Source organism: Aythya fuligula, chromosome Z (genome assembly GCF_009819795.1).
Source record: "Aythya fuligula isolate bAytFul2 chromosome Z, bAytFul2.pri, whole genome shotgun sequence".
Classification (NCBI taxonomy): Eukaryota; Metazoa; Chordata; class Aves; order Anseriformes; family Anatidae; genus Aythya; species Aythya fuligula.
The window spans coordinates 77,854,816-77,878,051 of NC_045593.1; the positions used below are offsets into that span (position 1 = coordinate 77,854,816).

At 41.0% G+C, this 23,236-nt stretch overlaps 1 protein-coding gene across 4 annotated transcripts in view; it reads left to right on the forward strand.

The window, feature by feature from the left end:
- ATG10 (autophagy related 10) overlaps nucleotides 1–16,797 on the forward strand; it is an 89,340-nt gene extending 72,543 nt beyond the window's left edge. For 3 of the 4 annotated variants that reach the window (XM_032206392.1, XM_032206391.1, XM_032206390.1), the window contains exons 6-8: nucleotides 13,358–13,455; nucleotides 13,748–13,867; nucleotides 14,267–16,796. In XM_032206392.1, the coding sequence (XP_032062283.1) occupies nucleotides 13,358–13,455; nucleotides 13,748–13,867; nucleotides 14,267–14,279 (231 nt within the window). In that variant the 3' untranslated portion in view covers nucleotides 14,280–16,796. Of the gene's footprint in view, nucleotides 1–13,357; nucleotides 13,456–13,747; nucleotides 13,868–14,266 lie in introns of all 4 variants that reach the window. The other variant, XM_032206394.1, reaches the window with a different exon arrangement.
- The last annotated feature ends 6,439 nt before the right edge of the window (nucleotides 16,798–23,236 follow it).

Consider the following 23,236-nt stretch of genomic DNA (forward strand, 5'->3'; position numbering starts at 1 on the left):
TTATCTTAAAGTGAGCATATTTTATGACGGGGTAGTGCATTATTTTACAACCAGGAATTTAAAACAAAGTTTCAGTTTTTCAGGTTATCTGTAAAGGCTATTATTTTAACTTTTGTCATTTTGGGAATCTTCTCCAGCATGAATGGGAGATGTGCAGCAGTTAAACATAACTCTGTGTTTATAGCTAGAACTTCTGTCCTGAAATTACATGGTATTTGGTCCTTCTTGTAGAAGTTGACAATACAGAGTATTAAGTACCTGTGACTAGCAGATTTTGTCCTCTAATTTTTAGATACTTGCTTTTCAAAATTATGGCCTGATGATGCATATAGTTACCTATTAAAAAGTGAACTAAGAAGACCCATTTATTTTCCAGGCACCTTCCAAAACTTATTACAAAATAGTAGAGTATTTATTGGTGTGGACAATGGGTGAAGGCACTAGCCATTTTCATCCTGTCTTTGCGCTGGGGGGTGTTTATAAAAATGTGCACAGAACAACTTCAGAAGGGAAGAGTGAAACATTCCCACCTCCAAAACGCAGCTCAGTGGTACAGTGGTGTGGCTAACTTCCTATGAAGTTAAGAGCTTTACTCTAAAACAAGAAGAAAAGAAAGCTGAATCTAGGTCTCGTGTCTCAGATTAGTTCTTTACTCGCTTGTAGAGTAAAGCGGGGTGTAACAGCCATCTCTTCTTTCTTTTTGGTATGTTTTGTACAATACCAGGTTTGGTAGGCATGCTGTGTGGATGGCTGTGGGATTCAGTTTGGGGTGTAGGCCAGAGGTTTATGTTCTCCAGATATAGTTGTTTATGCCCATGGCAAGTAGCAGAAAAATGTTTTCTTCTTCTGTGAGGGGGGACTTAGCACTCTGAGAAACAGGTCTTCCAAAGGCTAGGAGTAAGCAAAGTGAGAATTTCAGAGAATTTTGGATATAAATCCCTGAACATATGTGCCCAAGTTCATTTTTGCTTCTTCTCATTTGTGCCAGTCCATGTCTCAGTTACTTTTTTCTGTTTTTAAGCAAACTAACAAGATGATTTTAAAAGTTGAAGAATAAATCTGATCACAGTCAGGAAACAAGCATCATCAATTTTTTTTTATTTTTATTTTTTTATGAGTGTCATGTTGTCATAAACCCTGACCTTGCCCTGAGAAAACAAAGTCATAAACACAATCAAGTAAATCTGCTAAGTTTTAATCAATGCTCAGCGATGATGGAATGTAAAATCAAACATCCAAGGATAGAAATCGAATTGCATTATTACAGGAGGCTCAGCAGTTGAAAAACTGCCCAATAAAACAAGAATGAAGGCTTGGTGACTTGAAGGTTCTGTAGAAACAGTCTAAAAAACTAATCTGTGAGTCAGGACTCTGAAAGATCATGGAAGTTAACAGAGCACATGCTGCCTTGCTCATTCCCTGCCCCTTATCAGGTTTTACCGAAACCTCTTCAGACCCAGATGCTTCTGTTACCAAAATGTGAATTAGGGCTCTGCCTGCAGGGCACTCCTCCTAACCATGGGAGCGGACAAGGTTCACGTATGGTATGTTGGTTCTGTTTTTGCTGCCAATAGGTTGGTGTTTTGATTCTTCTAGTGCTTTGCTGTCACCCCAGAAAAAAAAAAAAAAGACATCAGACATTCTGATACTGACTCTCAATGCAGTAGTTTGTGAGGACAGTTGCAAGTCTTAAATCTCAGGGCTATATTAAATTCCTAAATGTGGTAGATCATTGTTGTCTATGTGGTAGTCTGTTAAAAGATCCTCCACGCTGTTTCAGGTCTTAGCTTACAGGCTCACCTTGTGTAACCCTTAAAATAGAAGGGTGTGGGCTGCTGACACCAATGCTAATTGAATGAGGCTGAAGATGATTGTGCTGTTTTCCTTCTGCACTGTGCATGCATCTTCATGTTCAGTCTATTCAGCCGTTTTATGAATCCTCATCTGCAATGAAGAAAGCTATTTGCATTTACTAACAACACTTCTACTACAAAAGGGAATATTTGCAACCCTGTCCCACAGATACTAAATTTCAGAACAGCAAGTGATAAGGAATTCTCCTATGTCTGATTTGTTACTATTGTTTATTTCTCAATTTCACCTAAATCAGATGTTTTTCTCCTGTCATGTGGTACTTAGCAGGTAGTTGTAATATCATCTCTGTTATATGTCCATTCTGTCACATAAAAAGTAGTCATCCAAATGAAAACTTCCCAAGAACAGCACAGAACTGCAGTATTTTTCCAGAGTCTGCACTTTTTCAATATGTAGTTAAGAATCTGAAAGACATATTCTTTATAGAACTTCAATAATCTTGTCCATTACATCACTTAATTTATAGCAATGTTAACAGAAAAATCAATAAACATTATTTCTAAAATGTCAAGGATGTTAATGGTGTGATTTAAAAAAGGAAGAAGATTCAAAACTCTGAACAGAACACTTTGATATAGTGTTGTAGAGGCACATCTTGCTGAAACTGTGGTAGGGAGGATTTAAATCATTATGGCTCAGTCATCTTGAAAAATGTGTGTAGGTAGCTATTCTTAGACATACAAATCTTTCTTGCCATATTGTGGGATTTTGCTAAGTGGGGGAGGCTGTATACAGTATATCTTAACAGAAGGTTGCTAAGATCTCTCTTAAATCACTTTGACTCATATCAACAGTTGCTATGGATCCCCTGCTAATATTTTTGGAAAATTATTAGTACAACTTCCTGAGGAAAGGGAATCTTACCAGCATGGATTGGAAGGCTGTTTCAGAGGGAAAAATCTAAGAACGGAAAAGCTGGGTGAATATTTATTTCAATCTAAATTTTTCTGTGATAGATTGAACTTCTGTGGTTGAAAACACACAACAGTGGTGTACAAGCTAGCAATAAGGTTTATTTGAGAACTAAGCATTAATTAATAATGTATAGCTGCCCTACAGCTGAGTCATGCTTCTCCCAGTAAGACTTTATGGGCATAAACCTAGTCTGACTAATTTCAAAGGAGGAAAAGACCAAACAGTGGACCACTATTGAAGGATATAGAATAAATGAAAAGACTTAATGGGTAATGTTCATATGGAGATAAAAAGTGGTAGGAGGATCCTTGCTGATTTCTGGGGCACAATTCAGTACAGACTTTTAGTGTTATTGCTCCTTGAATTGATCAGTTATTCTGAAATGGAGATTTAATAATATTTCTACACTGATACATAATTAATTGAATGAATTACAGTGTAGTAGTATTGATTCCCTTGATTCTTCTCTGCTTCTGTAGAAAAAATGTGACAGTGCTACACATTGCATTTGCCTTTACAGCCAATTTCTCTAGCAAGAGAGATTCCACAGAGCCTCCCAAGAAGAAGATGAAATAGCATATTCCTTCCCTGGTCTGGCATTGCTCATTGTAGGCAGAGATGGGTTGCTCTTCTGTCTTCCCCTGCAGTGACCTCCAGCATGCCTGTATGGAACCAGAAAATCATTACTGATATGAGGCTGGTTACTGAATATTCCGCCTAATTGAATGTTCCTGTGAAGAAAAAATTAAAGTACACAGTAATATCGATTGCACAGTGTGAGGGAAATGGATATCATATATGTCACAAATTCAACTCCACATGAAAGACAACTGTCATGGTCACCAAACTGTTGTAAACTTGATAACAATTCCCCCCCTTTTTTTTTTTTTCTGCAGCAAGTGCTCTTGGTCAAGCCCTTCCGCAGATTTTATTTATTTATTTAAGAAAGGCTTTTAAAGTGCCATTTAAATGGAGGTTCAGTATCCAGGTTAACAGATCAGCAGTTCAAAAGCATTTAGACAAATTCATGAGACCACTTGTCCATGAATGGATTCAAAAAGGCCACGCATGAATGTGTCCTCCATCATCTGTAGTACAACAAGCACAAAGGGAGTAAACCACAGAAAAAAGCCGGGCTCCTGCTCTACTACAACAGCTTTTCCACCTGCCACTGTTGCAGACCAGACCCACTGCTGGATGGATTCTGTTCCCATCCAGTAGGGCACTTACATTCTTCAGACAGTCTGAGGTTCAAAAAGGAAGGTGAACTCATCAAAGGAGATGGATTTTCTTCATATGGTCAGACCAGTATATGAAGCTGTGTATAGACTCTGAGGACTCACAAAACCACCTGACAGCTCTTAAAGTTGAAAGTCAGACAGAGGCCAGTGTTGCGTTCCGATTTTGTATACTGTATTTCTGGCTGCATAGCAGCCTAATTCAGGAGTAAGCAGAGAGACTGCTCAAAATGCCCTGGCAGAATGGGAGTTACGGCTCCTGCAGCAGTGATATGTTCAAACTTCTGTAAACTTTTGGGCTCTCTGAAGAGAGCTCAGTGTTTCACTCGTTTGTTGTCACAGACACTGAGGTGTTCCAAGTCTTTTTTGAACTCTGAATACCATTGTAACCAAAGCACTTAGCTGCAGCTCTGGGAAGGCCTCGTAGCAGACTGTTTCAGTTCCTTTTGGCATTTTCTGTTCTCCACCTTTCTTATGCCAGCATTCACTTTTTTTGGTGCTCGCTAATCCCAATTCAAACTTTTTACTCTGCCATATACTGTGTATGGAGATTCTTGGCCAACTTGTGACAGATCAGGCTTTTACACAGCACAATGCATGTAGCCTTATATCGAGTCTATCATCAGGAAAATTACCACGAATATTGATGGTCTTAAAGTGTCTGTGCAAGAATAAGAATTTGCTGTTTCAGTAGTTATTCAGAGTATTGGTCCAACAAATGGTATTTCAAGTAATATGCACTATGGGGTGCAAGTCTTCCCTTGGCCTGAACTCAGAATGAGGGCTGAGTCACATTTTTACGGACATTTGATTGCCTTCTTATATTTGATATAGTCAAATTAGTGTTCTACTGCTCTGCTGCAGAAGAAATTTGCTTTCCATTCATTACCCTGTGGTAATTGTCTGTCTTCTGACAACATTATAGCTATTAGTCATACTTCCTTCTTGATAAACTATATAGAGGAGGTAGGAATATATGCCATCTCATTTGCTAGTTACAGTATTTCAAACTCAAAAGTCCAATGAAAATCTCTCTTCCCAATATCTTCTTGTCCAGAAATTCCTGGGATTATAAAGTGAACCCTTCGGGGGCACATTTATCAAATGCCATTATGGATTTTTTTTTCTTTTTTTTTTTTTTTTTCTGAACTCAACATTTTTTAATCAGAGTTGGAAATCTGTCCCAAAATCTTTCCATACTTATACAGCTTGTTGGATCTTTCAGTTTTGCACCTTAGATGAATCTCTTAACTTAAGAACAGATTTCAAATAGTAATTAATTAAGACTATAAGCTACATAACTAAAATGGTGACAACTGAATTAATCTTATTTTGGCAAGCATGGAAGAGGAATCATCTGTTTATTTTCTTGGAAAAATGGCTGAGATGCCATTTCTTGACAATATAATTATGGACCTGCCAATTTTTAACTATAGAATTTTCTTAAAGAATCCTAAATGCAAGTTACATGCTTTTGGGAAGTTTAGGCTTTAAAAACATAGCTTTGTCTGAGCGTCACCTAGTGCTTTATTCCACTTTTTCTTAAATTTAGTAATTCAAACCTGGTTTTATATATAAGCATCAGCAGTGTTGTCTATTCTTGTTTAATGTTATGCTTGTCCTGCGTGACTTAGGTATGCCTTTAAAAGATATTCTGTTAGATGTTAAATTATTAAAAAAAATAAATATATATGTAAATTGCAAAAGAGGATTATCACCCTCTTAAAACTGTAAATATTCTGGAATAAGGCAGATGAACCAATTTCAGGGATGAAATATGAAATAGGTCTTGGTTATCTAGTTATTTATGTTATTTTTTATTCTGTAGTATTAAGGTGATACAATTGTAAGCTCTGCACAAAAAGTGCATATGCATGTCAGATCTTAAGACATTCTTTTCTGTTGTTATCACTGTGTTAGTTACAGAAACCACTATATGGAAAATGTATTTATCTTCTGAATAAACCTGAAATAGGAAGGGCCCAAAGATGTAAAGTAAATGAAAGTGAAACTTCTGATTAAATACATTTCTGTCTGTTGCCCTTGAAAACACTTTATTTCTGGGTAAATGGCTTTGTCTAAATGACTTTCTAACCTGTACTGTGCATTATACAAGAAAAGCAAAGCTGTCCTCAAAGATTTTGGATTGAGGTACCATTCCTGTTTTGGATGCACATCCTATTTCTGGTAGCTTTAAAAATGGAAGAGCAAGATTGATGTTTTTGTGACATTTGACTACAGACACGTTCAGGTGTCACATTCAGCAGAAGCTGAAGATGTCAACGTAAGTCACAGTAAGTTAGCAATGTAGAGGTGATGTGTGCATGGAATGTGGTGGTTAGAGCTCTGTCCAAATTAAAAAACAATTTTATTGCAAACTGTAGACAAAAGGCTGCATTCAGGCTGTGATCAGCCAGCTTTCATGTCATTAGCAGGGTTTTAAGATGTCCTTTATGGAAAAAGGAGTGGCAGTTTGTGCTCTGAAGAATTTGTTTATTCAGAAACAGCATTTCCACCGTCTTGGCCATGATGGATTTGAAACAGCAGGTACAAAGTGGTAAATGTGGTTCATTTTACAGAAATTCTGGCTGCATCAAGTATTCTCGTATATTTGTGTTGTGGAATCTGCCAAAGCAACTCCATTTTCCTCAGAAAAACTCCAGCAGTTTGATTAATTGGTTTTTCGACTTGGACTTCATACTTGATGCAAGAAGAAAGCTTATTTGACTGTGTGGGGTTCACAGTTGTGAAAGTATTAATAAAAACATGTCGCTGAAGGTAGCATGTCTTTGGAAACACACAGGGAACACATACATTAAATCATAAGGGCAACTGTAACTGTCCCTCTCCAAAGAACTTGAGCAGGAATTAAAATCCATCTGTAGCCTTCTCCTCCAAAAAGTGGTTCAGTAATGACAGAAAATCGCTTTTTTCGTCTGATTTTCACTTTTTTTGTCTCATCAGGCTCCCTTCAGGTTTTCCCTAGCTCAGTACCATTGCAGATTTATTTTGATTATCTAAGAAAATGCAGGAGAGCAGAGATAGTTGCACTTTTAGAGTCATTCTCCAGTACCTGCTACAGACAGAAGTAGGCTGTTTTATCCTCAGCACGCTTAGCAATAGGAGTTCTTCTCTGTGTTTTACTGCAAAGTTGTCGGAACTTTCCTCAGTTACATCAGTGGGATGACTCGACTTCTGTTTGTAAATCGAAATCAAGGTGACTAAATATGTCACCTGCCCCAGGTAATAAACTATCCTGTGCCCACTAAGATGGTAGGAGCTTTTAAAATGCTTTTTGGATTTGCCAGCTTTTACAGCAAGCACATTCCTTTCACCAGCCATCTTGCCCCATCTGAAGATTTTTTTGATTATCACTTCTCTGTAACCAATACCAGTCCTATTCCTTAAACATTGTTTTTATGAAGTGGCTGCACTAGTAGAAATGTTCTGACCCACATCGGTAGAAAGGAGAAGTGCTACACAGTTAGTATTCTAGCAGCTTTATTACTATCATCTATGCCTTCCAACGGGATGATAGAAATTTCTGGTGTAATTGAAATTCCTTAATGCTGCTTCTGCAACACAGTGGTGCCATAATAATGGAGTTCCTGTTGCAGTAATTCCATTATTAGGGAAAAATCTGTAAGAAGGAAACAGAGAGAGATGTTTGGAACATGTTTCTTGTAACAGCTGTTGCTGTCCTGTTGCCTTTGCAAGTACCATTACTGGACCTTGTAATCACAACATGCATATGCTCATCAGACTTCACTGCTCAGGCTTAATGTCCCCCTAGCCCTTATTCATAAAAACATTACTTGATTTTTACACCCAAACTGGAGCGTGTGTGTAATCGAAGCATGAAGTCTTCCTTTGACCTCAGGTTCAACGTGCTTTGGGTTCCACGTGTGCAGTTATTGTTGTGGTTGTGGGACATAGAGTCAATCTGAAGAGAAAAATTATATTGCTGTCTTTCTGAATAAGAAGAGTTTGATTTTATTGACAAGTAAGTTACTACTGGTGTGTATAAAAAATAAGGAATGAAAAAGGAGGTTGTGAATTCAAGGCCATAAAATACTTGTAGCATCATAACCCTGTGTGAAGAATTTTTACATAAGAGTAGGCATTTATTTCAGTAAGTGGGGTTAAAAGCTGGTGAAAAGGGAAGGGTCTGCAGCTTCCTTATTCATTGCATCACTGTTTCCATTTCCTTGAATGGAAGAGATTATGGAGGTCATGATTTATTAATCCTACCTTCTTTTTCTGACCTGATGATTGGGATTGCAAACACTGCTGGGAAAATACCTGGAGATGGTAGGTGCTACATGGGGTGTTTGGTAGCAGTATCCTGCATGAAAGTTTTGACACCCCTCCGTGACGATATTTGTAAAACAACATCATGCAGACTGGATCGGGGCAGAGTTAGTTTTAGGTACAAATCCCTTGCACTATTGTAAATGGAGAGGCCATAAATGTTATGATGTATGGTCTAAGGCAGGTTAATGTAGCACTGGAGAAAATAGAAGCCATTACTACGGGACAAGCTCCAGTTATGACAGAGAAGATAAATGGTGCTGTTACAGGAGATGTACTGACAACAAAATACCTGCTGGCTGGCAAAGAGAATAGCGGAGCACAGCACAGCTACCTACAGGCAATTACCCAATACCTGAAGTAATGTTTATTTTTAATTCAAATCTGACTTGGGTAGTATTTCCTACGCGCACTGATAGGTAAAGTGACATAACCCAACCCGATGGAAGTTTTATATTCGATTATATGTGCCCTTAGCAGCCACCCAGTTTTTGCCACTGTTCAGACTCATCTCTGACATTTCACTGCATTACAGGCAGTGCTCAGGGCCGGAGATGAAGCTAGTCTTAACCCCTTACACCTCACGGCCTTGCGAGGACAGCCCAATTGCATCAGTAAATGGGGGCAGAATGGGTGAAGGACGGTTGATCGAGTACTGGCATCCCTGACAGGCTTTATGAAAACAGGCCTCTTTGTGCCACACAGAAGAAGCTGCTGCCAAACTGAAATGTTTCCTCATCCTCAGGGAGCCTGTGGCATTCCTTTGGTCGTTGTTCTTGCTGAGGGTTCAGGCACACTAACAAAAACCTCAGTGAACGAGGTTTAAGCTCAGCAGTTTGTCCTCGCATCAGAGGGAGCTCACCACACCTGCACAGATGGTTGTGGTTGCTCAGCTAACATACAGGAAGCTGTTACGCTCCTCAATCACGTTTAGGATCCCTAAACAGAACTAAATTCATTATCAAACTACCAGTGAAACATTTCACATCTCTTACGTGGTTTTGTGAGAGAAGCTGAGGCAACAGGGACAGAAACGGGTGCAGATCGTCCTTTGAAGTTGTTCTTGATGTCACCTAAAAAAGATGTCTTCCTACAGAAAGGAAATGGAGCAAGGTTTGGAGCTTTCATATTCACTGGAGCTGGTTGCGGCCTGTAAAAACTTGATTTCCAGTGAAAGTTGGGTCAGGCTCAAGAGATATGCAGGTGTGTGACGGACTCCAGTGTCAGGTGCTGATCAGCACTGTGAGCCAGTGTGGGGATGGCAACAAGAAAATAAAGCAGCTGATTTCAAATTAACTATCCAAGCATTGCTGTCCGGAAGAGTTGAGAGCAACCTGTAAATGGGTTCTTTCTGTACAATGTCAGCGAGTAATTGCTGGGATTGAATTGGAAGTCACACACGTTTCTCTGTAAAAAGCATTGCTATATGACCGATTAAGAACGAGGAGACTCTTTTTTACTACCTAAAATGGTCTTTTTTTTTTTTTTTTTCATGAAACCTCAATAGGACTTTATGTTTTTCTCAAAAGGGATGCACAGCTGAGGCTAGCTGAAGGCTAGTATTGCCATCCCAGCATTTTTCCAGGATACATTTCATTGCCTGTGGAGTATCTTTATTCCAACAAATGATTGTGGCAGGCACTAAGCAGGTTCCTGGAGCTGATGCAGCACTAGCTCCCTCGTTCTCATGAGGTACACTTTGGACAGTGTTTGAGAAGGACCTGGGAGTGATCACACTGCAAATTCGCAGCCCTCTCTCAGGGCATACCATGAGCGACAGAAGTGCACCTTTCTTGCTTCTCCTGATGGAGCACCTCAGCGTGGACCCCTGGGGTGGCAAGATAAGCCACTGCCTTCAGTTCTGGACTCATCTGCAGTGAGGACCAGCAAGGGCACTAATTAATGCTGGTTTGACTGACAATTGCATGTAAGCTGTTGTACAATAGTGAGTTCTAGATACTGCAAGCCCGGGTCGAAATCTGAACTGGTGACCTGGCAATAAAAATTCTCTATAGCCCAGTATCAATTCTGAAGTCATTCAGAGCTTTGATAACTTGTTTTTTTCTTTTTTTTTTTGGCAGCTGTCCGGTACTTCCAACAGCTCTCCCCCCGTGCCTCAGCCATTTCCCTCCTTAGAAACTCCTGCTTGGCTCAGGAAATCTTTCAATCTCTCCTGCTTCTGTGTGCTTCCTGTCAGACATACAGAGCGTGACATATTCCTATCTTTCAGGTTTTGAATGTTTCTGAAAAGTGTAGCATTCTTGCAGTTCCATTCCTTTCATTTGAGGTGAAAAAGACAAGTGGTTTCAATCAGCTTATTGAAAAATTCCCATTTTATACACAACTATTTTCTTGACACCATATTTGCTAAGAATCTGTGTAATACCTAAATTTCATGGATTAGAGGTATACAAATAAGTGACAGTCCTCAGCTTGCCTAAGTGGAAGCCAAAGCAGCTCTCTGTGAATGTGCAGCTGTAGTGCATGTGCCATGCCCACAGCCTCGCCAAGAAGCAGTGTAAGTTTCAATGAACCCCTGGGTCACTTCATTGCTGCCATTCAAAATTAGGTGGATTACAGCGAAATCTGCACTGCTCTGGCACTGGTGTTGCTTCAGAAGAGCAAGGAGGAGGGTTTGACTAACCCAAACCAAGTGTCCTCAGAGTATTTCTACCAACTCTGAAGCCGGGGGCTGGGTCCTGTCGCAGAAACCTCTCCCTTTACATCTGTTGGATCAGGAGGGGAATAAAGCGCCTTTCCACTGTTCAAGAAGAGTGGAAGAGATGCTGCAGGGAGTTTGAAGTTGAGTGGATTTCACCACTGTCACATGCTCTTAAGTTGGCACTAAAGATGGGATCAAGGGTATGACACTTCCGAAAAATTGGGGAGCAATACACTTTGCTTTTTCATACAGACATGTAATTGTTAGTGTTTGGGATTTTTTTCAGTCTCACTCCGTTGTGTTGTAAGGAGAGGAAGAACTAAAAAAAGAAAGATGAATAAGCTATTTAAAAAATCATCTCTGGCTGCCATTGGCTGTCATTCATTGGAGGTTTGCTATAGCAAGAACTGCAGGATAGGATGAAATACCAGGTCACGGGATGGTTGGGATTGACTTCAGGCTGAACATTCATCTTTGGAAATCATCCTTGTTCTTTTCTTGCAGTGCTAAGACATTCAAAGCCCAGCAGATCTTCTGCGTTCTCTTTGGGGCTGTGTATTATCTCTTTAGACTTTTTCTTCACGTAAGGGAATTGCTCAGCTTGCTGCTTGATGTACTTTGTTTTGTTTGGTTTGGCTTAATAGTTTTGTAAATACTGTTAACTATCTGTTTTTACTGTCTTTGAGGAATACCATTGGCACAACCTATGTATTTTCTAGAATTGCTTAGAGATCTGAGATGATTTAAGCTAGCAGATAATTTGAATGGATCTTTTATTCAAACTGTTAGCTTTTCTCAATGGAAAACAGCATCAGTTCACTGTTACCAACAGCAGATGGTAGCATTCATGGGTAAGTTATCTGTTTGCACTGCGATGTAAAAACACAGCTTTCTGAACATTATTTCTGTATGTTGTGAAGCATCTGGAAGTTTTTAAAAGTTCTCCTAGACACAAAAGGATTGATCCTTATGAGTGTGTTTTTAGCATGAGAACCAAGTGTCCTTCAACTGCAAGAGACACTGTGATTGATACAGGATATGTCCTCTTTGCTAAAGGTGACAGGCCAGGATTTGTCTTCATTTGTTAGCAGGGGGTTGGGAAAGGAGTTTTTACTGTATTGTAAGAAGATTTAGCGGTCCTCCTCTCTTCAGTGCAGGCAATTTGCTAAATCCTAAGACAAAATGCAGCCACAGAACCAGGAGGCTCCGGCTGCAGTTCTATCAGACTGGAATAAGAGATTATGTCTCAGAGACTAAGATTAGTATAGTTTCTTCTTGGCCAACCGTAGTAGAGCCAGCACAAGAAGTGCAGCTAGGGAAAAGGGCCTTTATCCAGAATAAAACACCCAGTCCTCACAGTAAGTCTCTGCCGAGGCTCTGGCTCCAGCAGTCTGGGCTTGGCTGCAAGCAGGCTGTGCTAGCCTTCCACGTTGGGCATCTTTCTCTCCTGGAACCACTCTCTAGCTGTTCCCTGCTGTGCTGCACTAAGTGCTTTTGCCCTTCCTGAGTGTGGGGATGAGGTAGGATTTGTTGATTTTGGTGCAGAAGCAGCAGCAGTGACCTCAGCAGCATTAAAGGAAAATCAGTTCCCCGGGGCACAGTGCGTGAGGCAGATGTGCTGATCTCTTGGTATCACTGATGCAAGAGCAGATGAGATCACTGTTAGGGCTGTGCGTGGAGTGCAGGTTTGATTCAGTCAGAGCACGTACTTAGTTTCAGTGCCTGTTGGAGAAGAAAGTGAAAGCGTTGTGCAGCATCAGATTGAGTTTTCAACAGCACCCCGTGCGGTGTGAGGGTGGAAAGGAACACACAAAGCCTTAGCAAAGCCTTGTAGGGAGTGTGTATGACTGCAAACTTAATTGTCACTATATGGCTTTTTTTTTTTTTTTTCCTGCAGGACAGTTTTGATTGGGCTCTTGACAAACAACTGTGTTTCAGGATACTTTTTTTTTTTTTTTTTCCATAGAATAGCCTAATGTGAGGCTATGCCATCTAGTGGAAGTTAAAGCCACCCTGAGGGCTCTTCCTCCATTCCTGCTTCCTCTCACAAGCCCCGCATTAAACTCCATTTATTTCTCAGCACCTGTTTGACAAGACTGTAACTCCAGCTGCTTTTGAAAACTTTTACATTTGAACTAAACTGTGGCATTGCCTGCTTGGTGCTTTTATTTCTCTTTTTAGATAAGAAAATATGCTGTCAAGTATTGATATGTCAGCCACTGCTAGTAGAAAAACAATGTGAATTGAGAAAAATTGCATCAAGCATTAAGTGGACACAGCTTTGTCTGTTTCAAGGGTAAACAATATATTTTCTGTTTTCTTACTGCATAGTAAAACAACTGATTTTCCCTCTTAGGAGCACCCGTTACTTGGGCAACCATTTTTTGTTCTACACCCCTGCCGGACTAATGAATTCATGTCCTCTGTACTGGCCAGCTCACGGAAACAGAACAGGTAAGAAACACTACTGTGCTTTGCAAGGCTTGCTGTGGTGCAGGCAAAGTAAGTCAGCTAGGGAGTGAACATCATCAAAACAACTTCCTTTATCCAAACAGAAAGGGATTCTGTACTGTCACTTAAGCGCTGAAAGCTGAAGTACGCTTGATGTAGATAAAGTAAGAGAATGGCCCCACTTGAAGTTGTTGTTATTTTCTTTTATTTTATTTTTATTTCTGTGACTGTCAACTGTATCAGCAATGCAGAAAAGTTGGGTAAGATGTTTATGGATTTTTCTGTCCTTTTCTAGACACACAAATTACATTATATTGTGGCTGAGTACTGTAGGCCCAGTTGTGGGTCTAAATCTACCTTTGAGTTATGCAAAACTAGGACCAGAGCAGAATGTAAGTGCTGATTTAAAGGAAAGGTAAGATAATTTAAGATAAATTACATCACCATTTTTCTCTCCTGTCCTCCCACAAAATTTTAAGAGATCAGAACTGTCAAAACATTATCTTTGCCTTTGGAGCTCTTCAAATTCATTTGGGACTCACCTTCAGATAATATGCTTACATGGCTGCCTTACTGCCTTTCCTGCTTCGCAGTGAAAATGTGTGCAGAGGGAGATGTGTTTGGCATGTTGCTGACACCCTTCCTGACTGTCAGAAGGTCCCTGGTAGGGAGGTCTCTCTCAGGTGTGTAAGGGCATTTTGTGGTGGTCCCTCCAGCACGTGGTTGATGGTGAGATCTAGAAAAACTGCTGCAGTAACTTTCAGTTTCATCCCTTCTCTTTTTTTTTTTTTTCTGTTTGATATCTCCTCTTCAGACCCACGAATTGAAGGACAGCTGATGGTTAGCAGTAGTAAACTACTGTAGTAGTGTAGGAAGTCTACTACTGTAGACTTCCCTACAGAAGAAACCAAACACAGACGAGAGGAATCCTACCTGACTGGGAAGCAATACAGCGTGGAAAAACAACTGTTCATGGCTCTTTCTTTGTCAAGAGCATGTCTGGTTACAGCTGAAGACCTAGGAGCTGGATGCAGTTGTGACAACTCCCAAGCACCACCAAGACCTGTGATGGCACTGACCCTTTGAAGTCACTCACTTCCTTTCTCTGTTTTACTGAGACTGTGGCCTTAATAGAACTGCACACAAATGCAGAAACCTATTACAGAGTTGAAATACTGCATTTGGATCTTCTAAACTTACCTACTGACAGTCACATCTGTAGAAAATCCACACCGTGTGTGAGGATGTGTACAGCAAAGTACTTGCAGGATGTGGCTTAAGCTTCCAGCAATTGGTGTATGGGCTGAGGCTACTTTGCCTTGGGATCACCTTCTCCATCACAGCCTAACACATGGACCCTCCTCATATCCCACACCACACACATAGCATATCTTAATCCTACGGCTGAGTAACACTGAGATGATGTGTATGTCATGCTTCAGGGAGCAAACAGGATCAGGAGTCTACAAACAGGGTACTTACAGCCTACATCTGACTAAGCAGGTGTGGTTCTAGAGTTCAAGGTGCCTAATGCTATCATATGAGAACATCTGGCTTGTCCCTGCTTCACTGCCTCCGAAGGAAGCTTTGCCATACCCTGAGGGAGCAACTGTTGTAGTCAATTAGTATTTCTGATTGTACTAGTCATCGTTTACACGTTTAGTCCCTATCCTGCAGTCTTTGTGCAAGCCTCCCCTGACAGCTGTTGAAGTTTGAGCAAGGAGGAATCGCATAGAAGTGCAATCAGCGAGAAACAGATTAGATGTAACTTCCATACAAGCCATCTTGGACTCCTTCCCAATCACATTTTATGTGTGGTATAAAACAGACCACAAGTCCTAAGCAGTTGAGATGGAATTACGGATTTTACTGTATATGTTCAGCAATATGTCACTTACATACAGAGCCCAACGTATGCTACATCAGAGCTGTAGATGTAAGCTGCATCGGATTTCAAATTCTAGGTTTTCAGATATTTTGATTGGTTGCATATTTTTAACTTGCATCACATGTTATTGGTGGATTGAAATATAGTACACCCTTTGCAATTCCATTGGTGCACAATTCTTCTGCCAATAATTTGGAATTAGTAATGAAAGCACATCATTTATCCCATTCTGGATCCTAACAATCTGAAAAGCAAGTTTTCCATGAAAGATCTGTAAAATCTGGACTTCCATTCCTGTACTTTGACAGCATCTATATTGCCTCGCTTCACACTTTTGGCAACATATGCTTGATAACTCCATCCACGGCCCATTTTCAAACTTAAGGAAGATTTGCCCAGGAGGGAAAACAAGAAGCAGATAGGAGCAGTTGTGAGAACCATTAAATGTTCATCCCGGCTCTGCATCTTCATTTGTGATGCAGTGGAACAGAGGGGTGAAAACAGACAGCTTTTTCTCACCTGCCCAGCATTGCTGGCCAGCTCTGTGCCAGCTTCTGCTGCCTCTGCCCACCACAGTGACAAACTCACCCTGCCCTGGCTAATCCTTTGGACCTTTGTTCTTGGTATAACTCAGAACCAGCCCCAGGCAGCATTATTTCAGCCAGGGTCTGAATTAGCTCCTGCTGTCCTTAGGATCAGGGAACTGGAAAGAATTGATGGAACGTTTCATGCAAACCATCAGCACTGAATGCTGCATCAGCGTATCTGAGGATCGCTTAATGCTCATTTTCCCGCAGCATCACAGATGTTACCTGGTACTGCACTGAAGGTCAGATGTACAGAAGAAATTCCACTTCTAAATAGTATGAAAACCAGAATGCAATCCTGTACACCGAGTGGTTTTGGAACAACATACAGATGCTAGTTTTAATGTTTTCATACTCTGGACAAGAACTGTTCCTTGATAAAAGAAATTGAAAGAGCTGTGAACATCCTTGAGTATCATTTCCAGTAGTCGTTGTGAGGCACTGAGACGCTTCAGCTGCTGAGATGCCGCTGTGCAGTTTACAAGCGTAGTTTCACAGACATTTTGTAGAGACCAGCTCTTGCTGTTTCTGCTTCCAAAGCAGAAACAGTGGTGCAATGCTACTGTTTGAAACAGGCTTTGACCAGTCAGGTTTCTTCACTGTCGTCAGCAAGACTGCTTATTGCAAGTCTGTTAAGTATCGGTCCTCTGCTCAGAACATCAGCATCTCTCCCATCTGTGTGATACTGTGCACTGGACTTGGTACCTAAACAGACTGTAATTGCAGACAAACAGAAATATGAAATGTCTAGGAGAATATACCCCTTTCCCACCCCATCAGCCTTACATTGCACCCTAATATTCTTTTATTCAGTGATTGCAATAAAAATGGATGTGTATGTAGATAAGAAATAAATAAACACTTTTCTTTGACATGAAGGAATTCTCAGCACCCTTTGCTTTCTATGTTATTTTTTCATTTGTAAACAAAATCGAGGATTGTTTGGGCAGGGCATTGCACATTTTTATAGACTTGAGATTTCCCCTGTCAGGGACAACCCTAGGCACCTGCTAATGGATGGCTGCACACAGCAGGATACTGCTCTGTCAGTGTCCTGGCAGTCACGCTCCAGCCTCTAGACATCCTCCCCTGGTAATCACTGTAGGATACCCCCAGGTGTCTTGTTACCACGCATACACTAGGCTGGAAAGTCAAACTTTTTCCCCATTTCTGAGACTCTCTCTGTCTTGCTTCCTTCGTGCTGATAAAACCTCTCCAAGTTCCTCTGCAGTGCCTTGACTCTGTTCCCAGTTTCTTGGGCGTGATGATGATAATAGAGAGCATGAAGTGGATGAGCAAACTGACAGTTCCCTGCCCTGCGACAGTTCTTAACCTTTAACAACATAAACATCTAAGTAAGAGAGCAGTATCATCATCATCATCGGTGTCAATGCTTCCCTGAAATTTGTCTGCAATACCACCAGGCAAAAATTCAGCTCAGTTAGTACAAATACTCTGAGCTTAGGCTTAGAGACAAACACAGGGGACCTAAATGTTTGGGATCAAGGAGTGAGAGGATTGTGTTTAGGTATCTACTTTCTAATGGCTTAAATGGGAGGTAATTCACCATTTACATCCGTGCTGTAATAATTTACAGAATATCTTACCAAAAAAGCAAAGGTACAAAAATCTTGTTTTATTTCAAAATCGAGTTAACTCTGCTTCACTATTTGGTAGTTTTATTTAGCAAATATACTGAAGGTTTTTAGATTTGAACTTGGGTTTTGATTACGTACATTATCTGAAATCTTGCAGCCTAGCAGAAAGACGATTTCTGCATCCAAAGAGTTGTGTAGATTTGCTCAGCCATTCATCCTTGCTAATCTGGGAAGACATATTGAGGACCATGGCTTCTGGGGACTTCTTTTAAGGGAACTGATTCATACCTGCCTTTGGTTACAAGAATCAGCAAGAAGAATGAATTTTATGTGTTCAGCTAAGCCAAAAATGTGCTTTTGTTTGGAATGCAGTTACAACCTACAAAAACCGTCATTTGTGTCAGCATGATCAGGTTAGAATTTAGCCCCCATCTGGTCTGCCAGAAGGTCTGTCATTGTTCGGTTTTGTTTTCTAAAAGAAACACTCCTTGGGTCAAATTGCATGCTTGTTTTCACAACAGTCAGTGTTGAGCTAGCTAATTAAAGCTGAGTATGGTGAAGTAATCAATATCAATTCTTGTTGCAACACCATGAATTTCAGCGAAAGTTCTTCATTTTTTTTTCTCTTTTCTTGCACCATTTGCTATGACTACAGTTTAATGAGTTTGCCTGGACATCTGTATTTATATTGCATAGCATTTCAGCTCCAGCACAAAGGAAAATGATTGCTCTTTCCTGTGAACTGTGAGGTTATAACTGTTTCCTCGAAAGTACTCTCTTCTAGAGAATAGAGTATGTATGAATATCCGTGCATATTTTTAATCATGTGTATAAGGCTTTTAAAAGTGTTTCAAAGAGTTTAAGACATTTCTTAGCAATGAGTTCTTACCATGTATAATAAAAAATGTACAGCTAGAGTTCACAGCTGCAAAGCTGGCATGTTGAATAGCTGCAGCAATAATTCCTAAATTTGGAAAGCTGAGCTAATACAAAGGTATGCTAAGAGAGTAGCCCTGAAGAGAAGAACCTTGGACTGAGTGCTCAGGAGGAGATAGGATGGTGTTACACCTGTTAGCTTTATGTCCTGGTTTGCATTAAAGTCTTAAAAGTGCTTGAAAAAACCTACACCAGAAGGAAACTTTCACTTACCCACTGGAGTGTTTGTTGTGACTGTCACCTACTGACGATGAATTTCAGCGTAACGTGAGAGAAGAGTTCACTGCTGTGCTTGGAGTGATGTTACAGAATCTCACCTTGAACACCTTCTTTGTCCTCGAGCCTGTTGGAAAACAGCATGTTTTCCTGTAGTATCATTTTCCAGTAATGTTAGTGCAGCAGACTGGAGGAGGTGGCCCCAGCTAAAGAGACAAGGACGCATGCTTCTCCGTGGCTCCGCTGGGTTCAGCACCGGGCGGAGGGAGGTGGTGTTCAGGTGCCTGTTTCCCCCCCTCCCCGTGTTACAGCCTGCTATAAGGCTGTTGGCAGTAAGCAGATTTTCACCAGCAGTCATCTGCATCACCAGAGACGATCTCTGGTACTGGGTCTGTCTCTTGGAATACGTCACGTTACAGTGCAGAGCAGAGACCTGACAATTTTTGCTTCTACTGACCAAGTGCTGCTGTTGATGCCACTCCACTTCAGGGGCAGGCAGAACCCTGAGCCCAGAGCGTGGGCTGAGCACAGGCACAAAAAGCTTTGGCAACCTGCAGAAACCAGCTAATCCTTCTGTCCTTTGCACCTGATCCAGGTCAAAATCCTGACCTGTGGTGGCTTCCAGGCAAGCCTTACTTGGCCAAATATTGATTTTCCTGCGTTTTTGAGGTTTATTCTCCTGCATACAGCAGTCAAGTATCATTGGCTTCATACGGTTAGCCAAGTGCTTCAATATTTATACACATTTGTTAATGAACAAGAAACAGGGACTGCTGCATCTATCGCACAAGCTCACCACTGATCTCTGCAGTCTGCCTTCTGCTTCAGAGGGTTTGGTTGAATAACACATAGTTCCAACACTTTTATGTTAGGCTTTCAAGCCACTTTACTAGTGACTTGGTGATGAGATTTGTTTTGGCTCTTCTTCCTTTGATTTCTTTTCTACAGCATCCAGACAACACTGGGTAATGCAATCCTGGGCAGTGGCAGAACACACAGACGTACCCTCGAAGAATCCTGCTGCCCAAGGGCTGACCAGACATTACTTGCTGTCATGTTTGTGAAACAAATGACAAAAATTGCAACCCAAGATGTGCAACTAGCTTTATTGTCTTCATGGGTTACTTCTGTTCCCAGTTCCCTGCGTTTTCTCACTTCTTACAATGAATAATATTCACCCATCTTAGTAACACACCACAAGAAGCTAAAAAAAGCTCCTTAATTTAACCAAACCTGTGCAGTGTGCACATGGCTGATGGAGTAATCTGTGTTCTTCTCTTCCATGTTTCTGATCTAACAAGATTTATGGTGAATTTACTCCATAAGCTCTTGCATTATCCTATCCCCCATTTGGGTACACAAAGGCAGTAAGGCAGTGAGTGTCCCGCTTTTCTAGTGAGAACTCACTGAATCAGTTAAAAGCTAAATTTACCACTTCGAAGACTTGCTTTGTCGAAGTGCACATAACTTTATGGTTGGCACTTTCCATGCCGCAGCTTTTTCGTGCTCATAGCAACATCTAGTGGCAAGGCTACCTCACGACAATGCCCTCGTGTCTGAAACCGGTCTAGCTCCGCTTACCCCCAGGTAAACCTTTGTCTCCTCTCTACTGCCAGAGTGACAGAATTCAGAGTTTGAACCATACAGAGGCCTCTTTGCTGGCTGCAGCATCAAGGCACTGTCACAGGTAGCCACTCTAGTATTTTTTGCTAAGCAAGAAAGGCAAATCAAAATAAAAATGAATCACAGAATGACAGAATTTCTAGGTTGGAAGAGACCTCAAGATCATCGAGTCCAACCTCTAACCTAACGCTAGCAGTCCCCACTAAACCATTTCCCTAAGCTCTACATCTAAACATCTTTTGAAGACTTCCAGGGATGGTGACTCCACCACTTCCCTGGGCAGCCTGTTCCAGTGCCTCACAACCCTTTCAGTAAAGAAGTTCTTCCTAACATCTAACCTAAAACTCCCCTGGCGCAACTTAAGCCAACTTAATGAAGAGACTCGGTTTGCTGGAACAACAAAACCAAAGCTGCTGATTTACTTAGGTGAGGTAATGCAGCTCCTGTAGAGGCTGACCTGGCATCCTAACACCAGTGGCTGTGCAGAATATCAGCATACACAGGAGCATGGTTTCTAAATTCAGCTGGCTGACTGGGGCCTGCCTCTTCCCCTAGGAACTGCTGTCTGCGCTGCACGCTGTGGATCACACCCCTGAATTCAATGGTTGGGTCTGCTAGCTTCCAGTCATGCTGTGATCAAGGATCACCTGAAAAAAATTGGTCATGTTTTAGCTGTTTTGCACGTAATCACGTATCTGATTCCTCTCACGTGTACCTACAGCTGGTTTGATGCATGTCATTAGTAAATACAGCTGTACGACTGGCAGCCAATTCTTCAAACCTGGCTGTGTCTTTACGTTGTTCCACTGCTAGATTAAGGCTAGATTTCACCATAGGAGATGTCTGCAGCTCTGTCTGGTTATTGCTTATATACTCCATGTTTCACAGAAGCGTTACGCAGAGCCACAGCAGGCACGTGGTAAGGACGTATCTGGATTTTCTGGGCAAATAGCACAGCTGAAGTTACTGGGCATAAACAGTAACTGTGATTCAGTGAAGCTGTAAGAAATGCTGGGCAGATGTGGAAGATCCTCGAAATTCATCCATGTAACATTTTGGGTGAAGGAAGAATGCATCCAGAACACACATAGGGTTGCGTGAAAGAATAAAAATGCCAGCATTTAGCTCTCTGATATCCAAGGAAAGAGGAGGGCTAGCGAACAACAAATTGCAGTAAATAAAAGCGGTGGTAGTGGGCACCCTGCAGAGATGCTGGGGGTAGCTGGTGGCGTGGCCCACCCAACCTCTTCACTTTGGCTCCGTGTGCTGAAATATGGTTACCGGTGCTGTGCATTTACACTGTGCCTTAGAGTAGTCTGGTGGAGGTGCAAAAACCCTCTTACCTCTTCTCCATCTGTTTCGCAGCAGGAAGAATTCAGTTGTCTCTTCCCCAAATCCTCATGGCCCCGGTCATCTCAACATCCATCTTCTCTGCACCAAAGACCGCTTTGCCTCTACAGTTAAGGTCTCTGAAACTCTTAAGGAGATTTAATTCAGGTTGCAACAAAGGGAGTGCTGATTCTGGAATCGGACAGCAGCTTCCCCACAGTTCCCCATGAATCTGGGAAGGGGTGCAAGGAAGGTTTCATTGTGATTACAGCAGTTACAAGGGTAAGGGATGCCTGAGGTCAGCACAGCCTCTGTGCCTGACCCGAGCAAGGAAGGGAATCTGAATCTCACAAGCTCCCAGATGACAACTACAAAACAATTAGCAGCAGAGATCCTCACTCTGTTCTTAAATTTTATTTCCCTTTCATATAAATTAGCAAATGCTAATTGAAGCAGAGACTCTCAGATGAACACACAGAACTGTGATTATAATGAGGGAATTAACACTCCAGCCAAATAAATATTTTAATTTTTTGTTCTGTGTTAGCCTTAATGTGGAACAAAGGACCCAGTCCTCCACTATAAGATTTGTGAAAAATGTACTTTGAAGGAGCCAAACTCAAGGTAAAATGTCAGAGTGCAGGTATTGACAGCATGGAGCATTGGGCAGTGGTTTAAATGCTGATTCAGAGGGACATTTTTAGCCTCGTCTATATCCTATTCTACAATTCTGTGTTATATTAGCATCCATACTTTAATATTGAAAAATTGGACAATACAGAGAGAAAAAAAGATTGAAAATATGAAGTGATGAAAAACTTCAGTTTTTGAAGTAGTTTGACAATGGTGTAGAGGTCTCTGAAAAGTCCAACAAAAAATCCCAACTACTTAGAAGTTTTAAAATGTAGCATAGAAAAGCAAAAAACCTTACCCAAAGACACATTTAAGTCAGTAGAAGGGTTAAATATTAACAGGTAACTGCTGGGATGCGCTAAAAAATGAGAAGTCTTCAAATCAGCAGGACTTGCTGAAGTCAAACTAGTTGGACTTGCACTCAGCATGAAAGCAGCTGTGTGAAGTTCTGTGGGTTGAGGATGAGAGATGAGATGAGATGAATGGTTTAATAATCCCTTCTCTACCTAAATCTGATGAATTGTGTCAGGAGCCTTTACCTGCCTTCACAATAGAAACTAGAATTTCTGTCATTATTTGACTAATAAACACCTTTGTCAACATTTACAGTGACCATTTTTGATTCTGGAAGACTGTTTACCAAAATATGTTAAAATACACACAATTTCTCCTCCCAGCTTTCTTGCCTGAGGAGATGTTATAATTCTCTATTAATTTAAGTCCCAGAGAAACCTTTATTTTTTTGGCCTGACCTAGCAATAACAAATACTAATTCGAGTCCCTGTGGAAAGAATTTTCTGTCTGATATGATGAAGAAAAAACTCCAGGTACACTTGACAGGAGTCTGTTTCTTCTAAGAAAGACTGAGTCTGTAATTAAGTTCAGTACTGTGCAATAAATATTATAAAGCTCATACAAACTTTCTCAAGTAATATATAGCATCAAGCATAGATAAATAGATAATTTTTTTGATT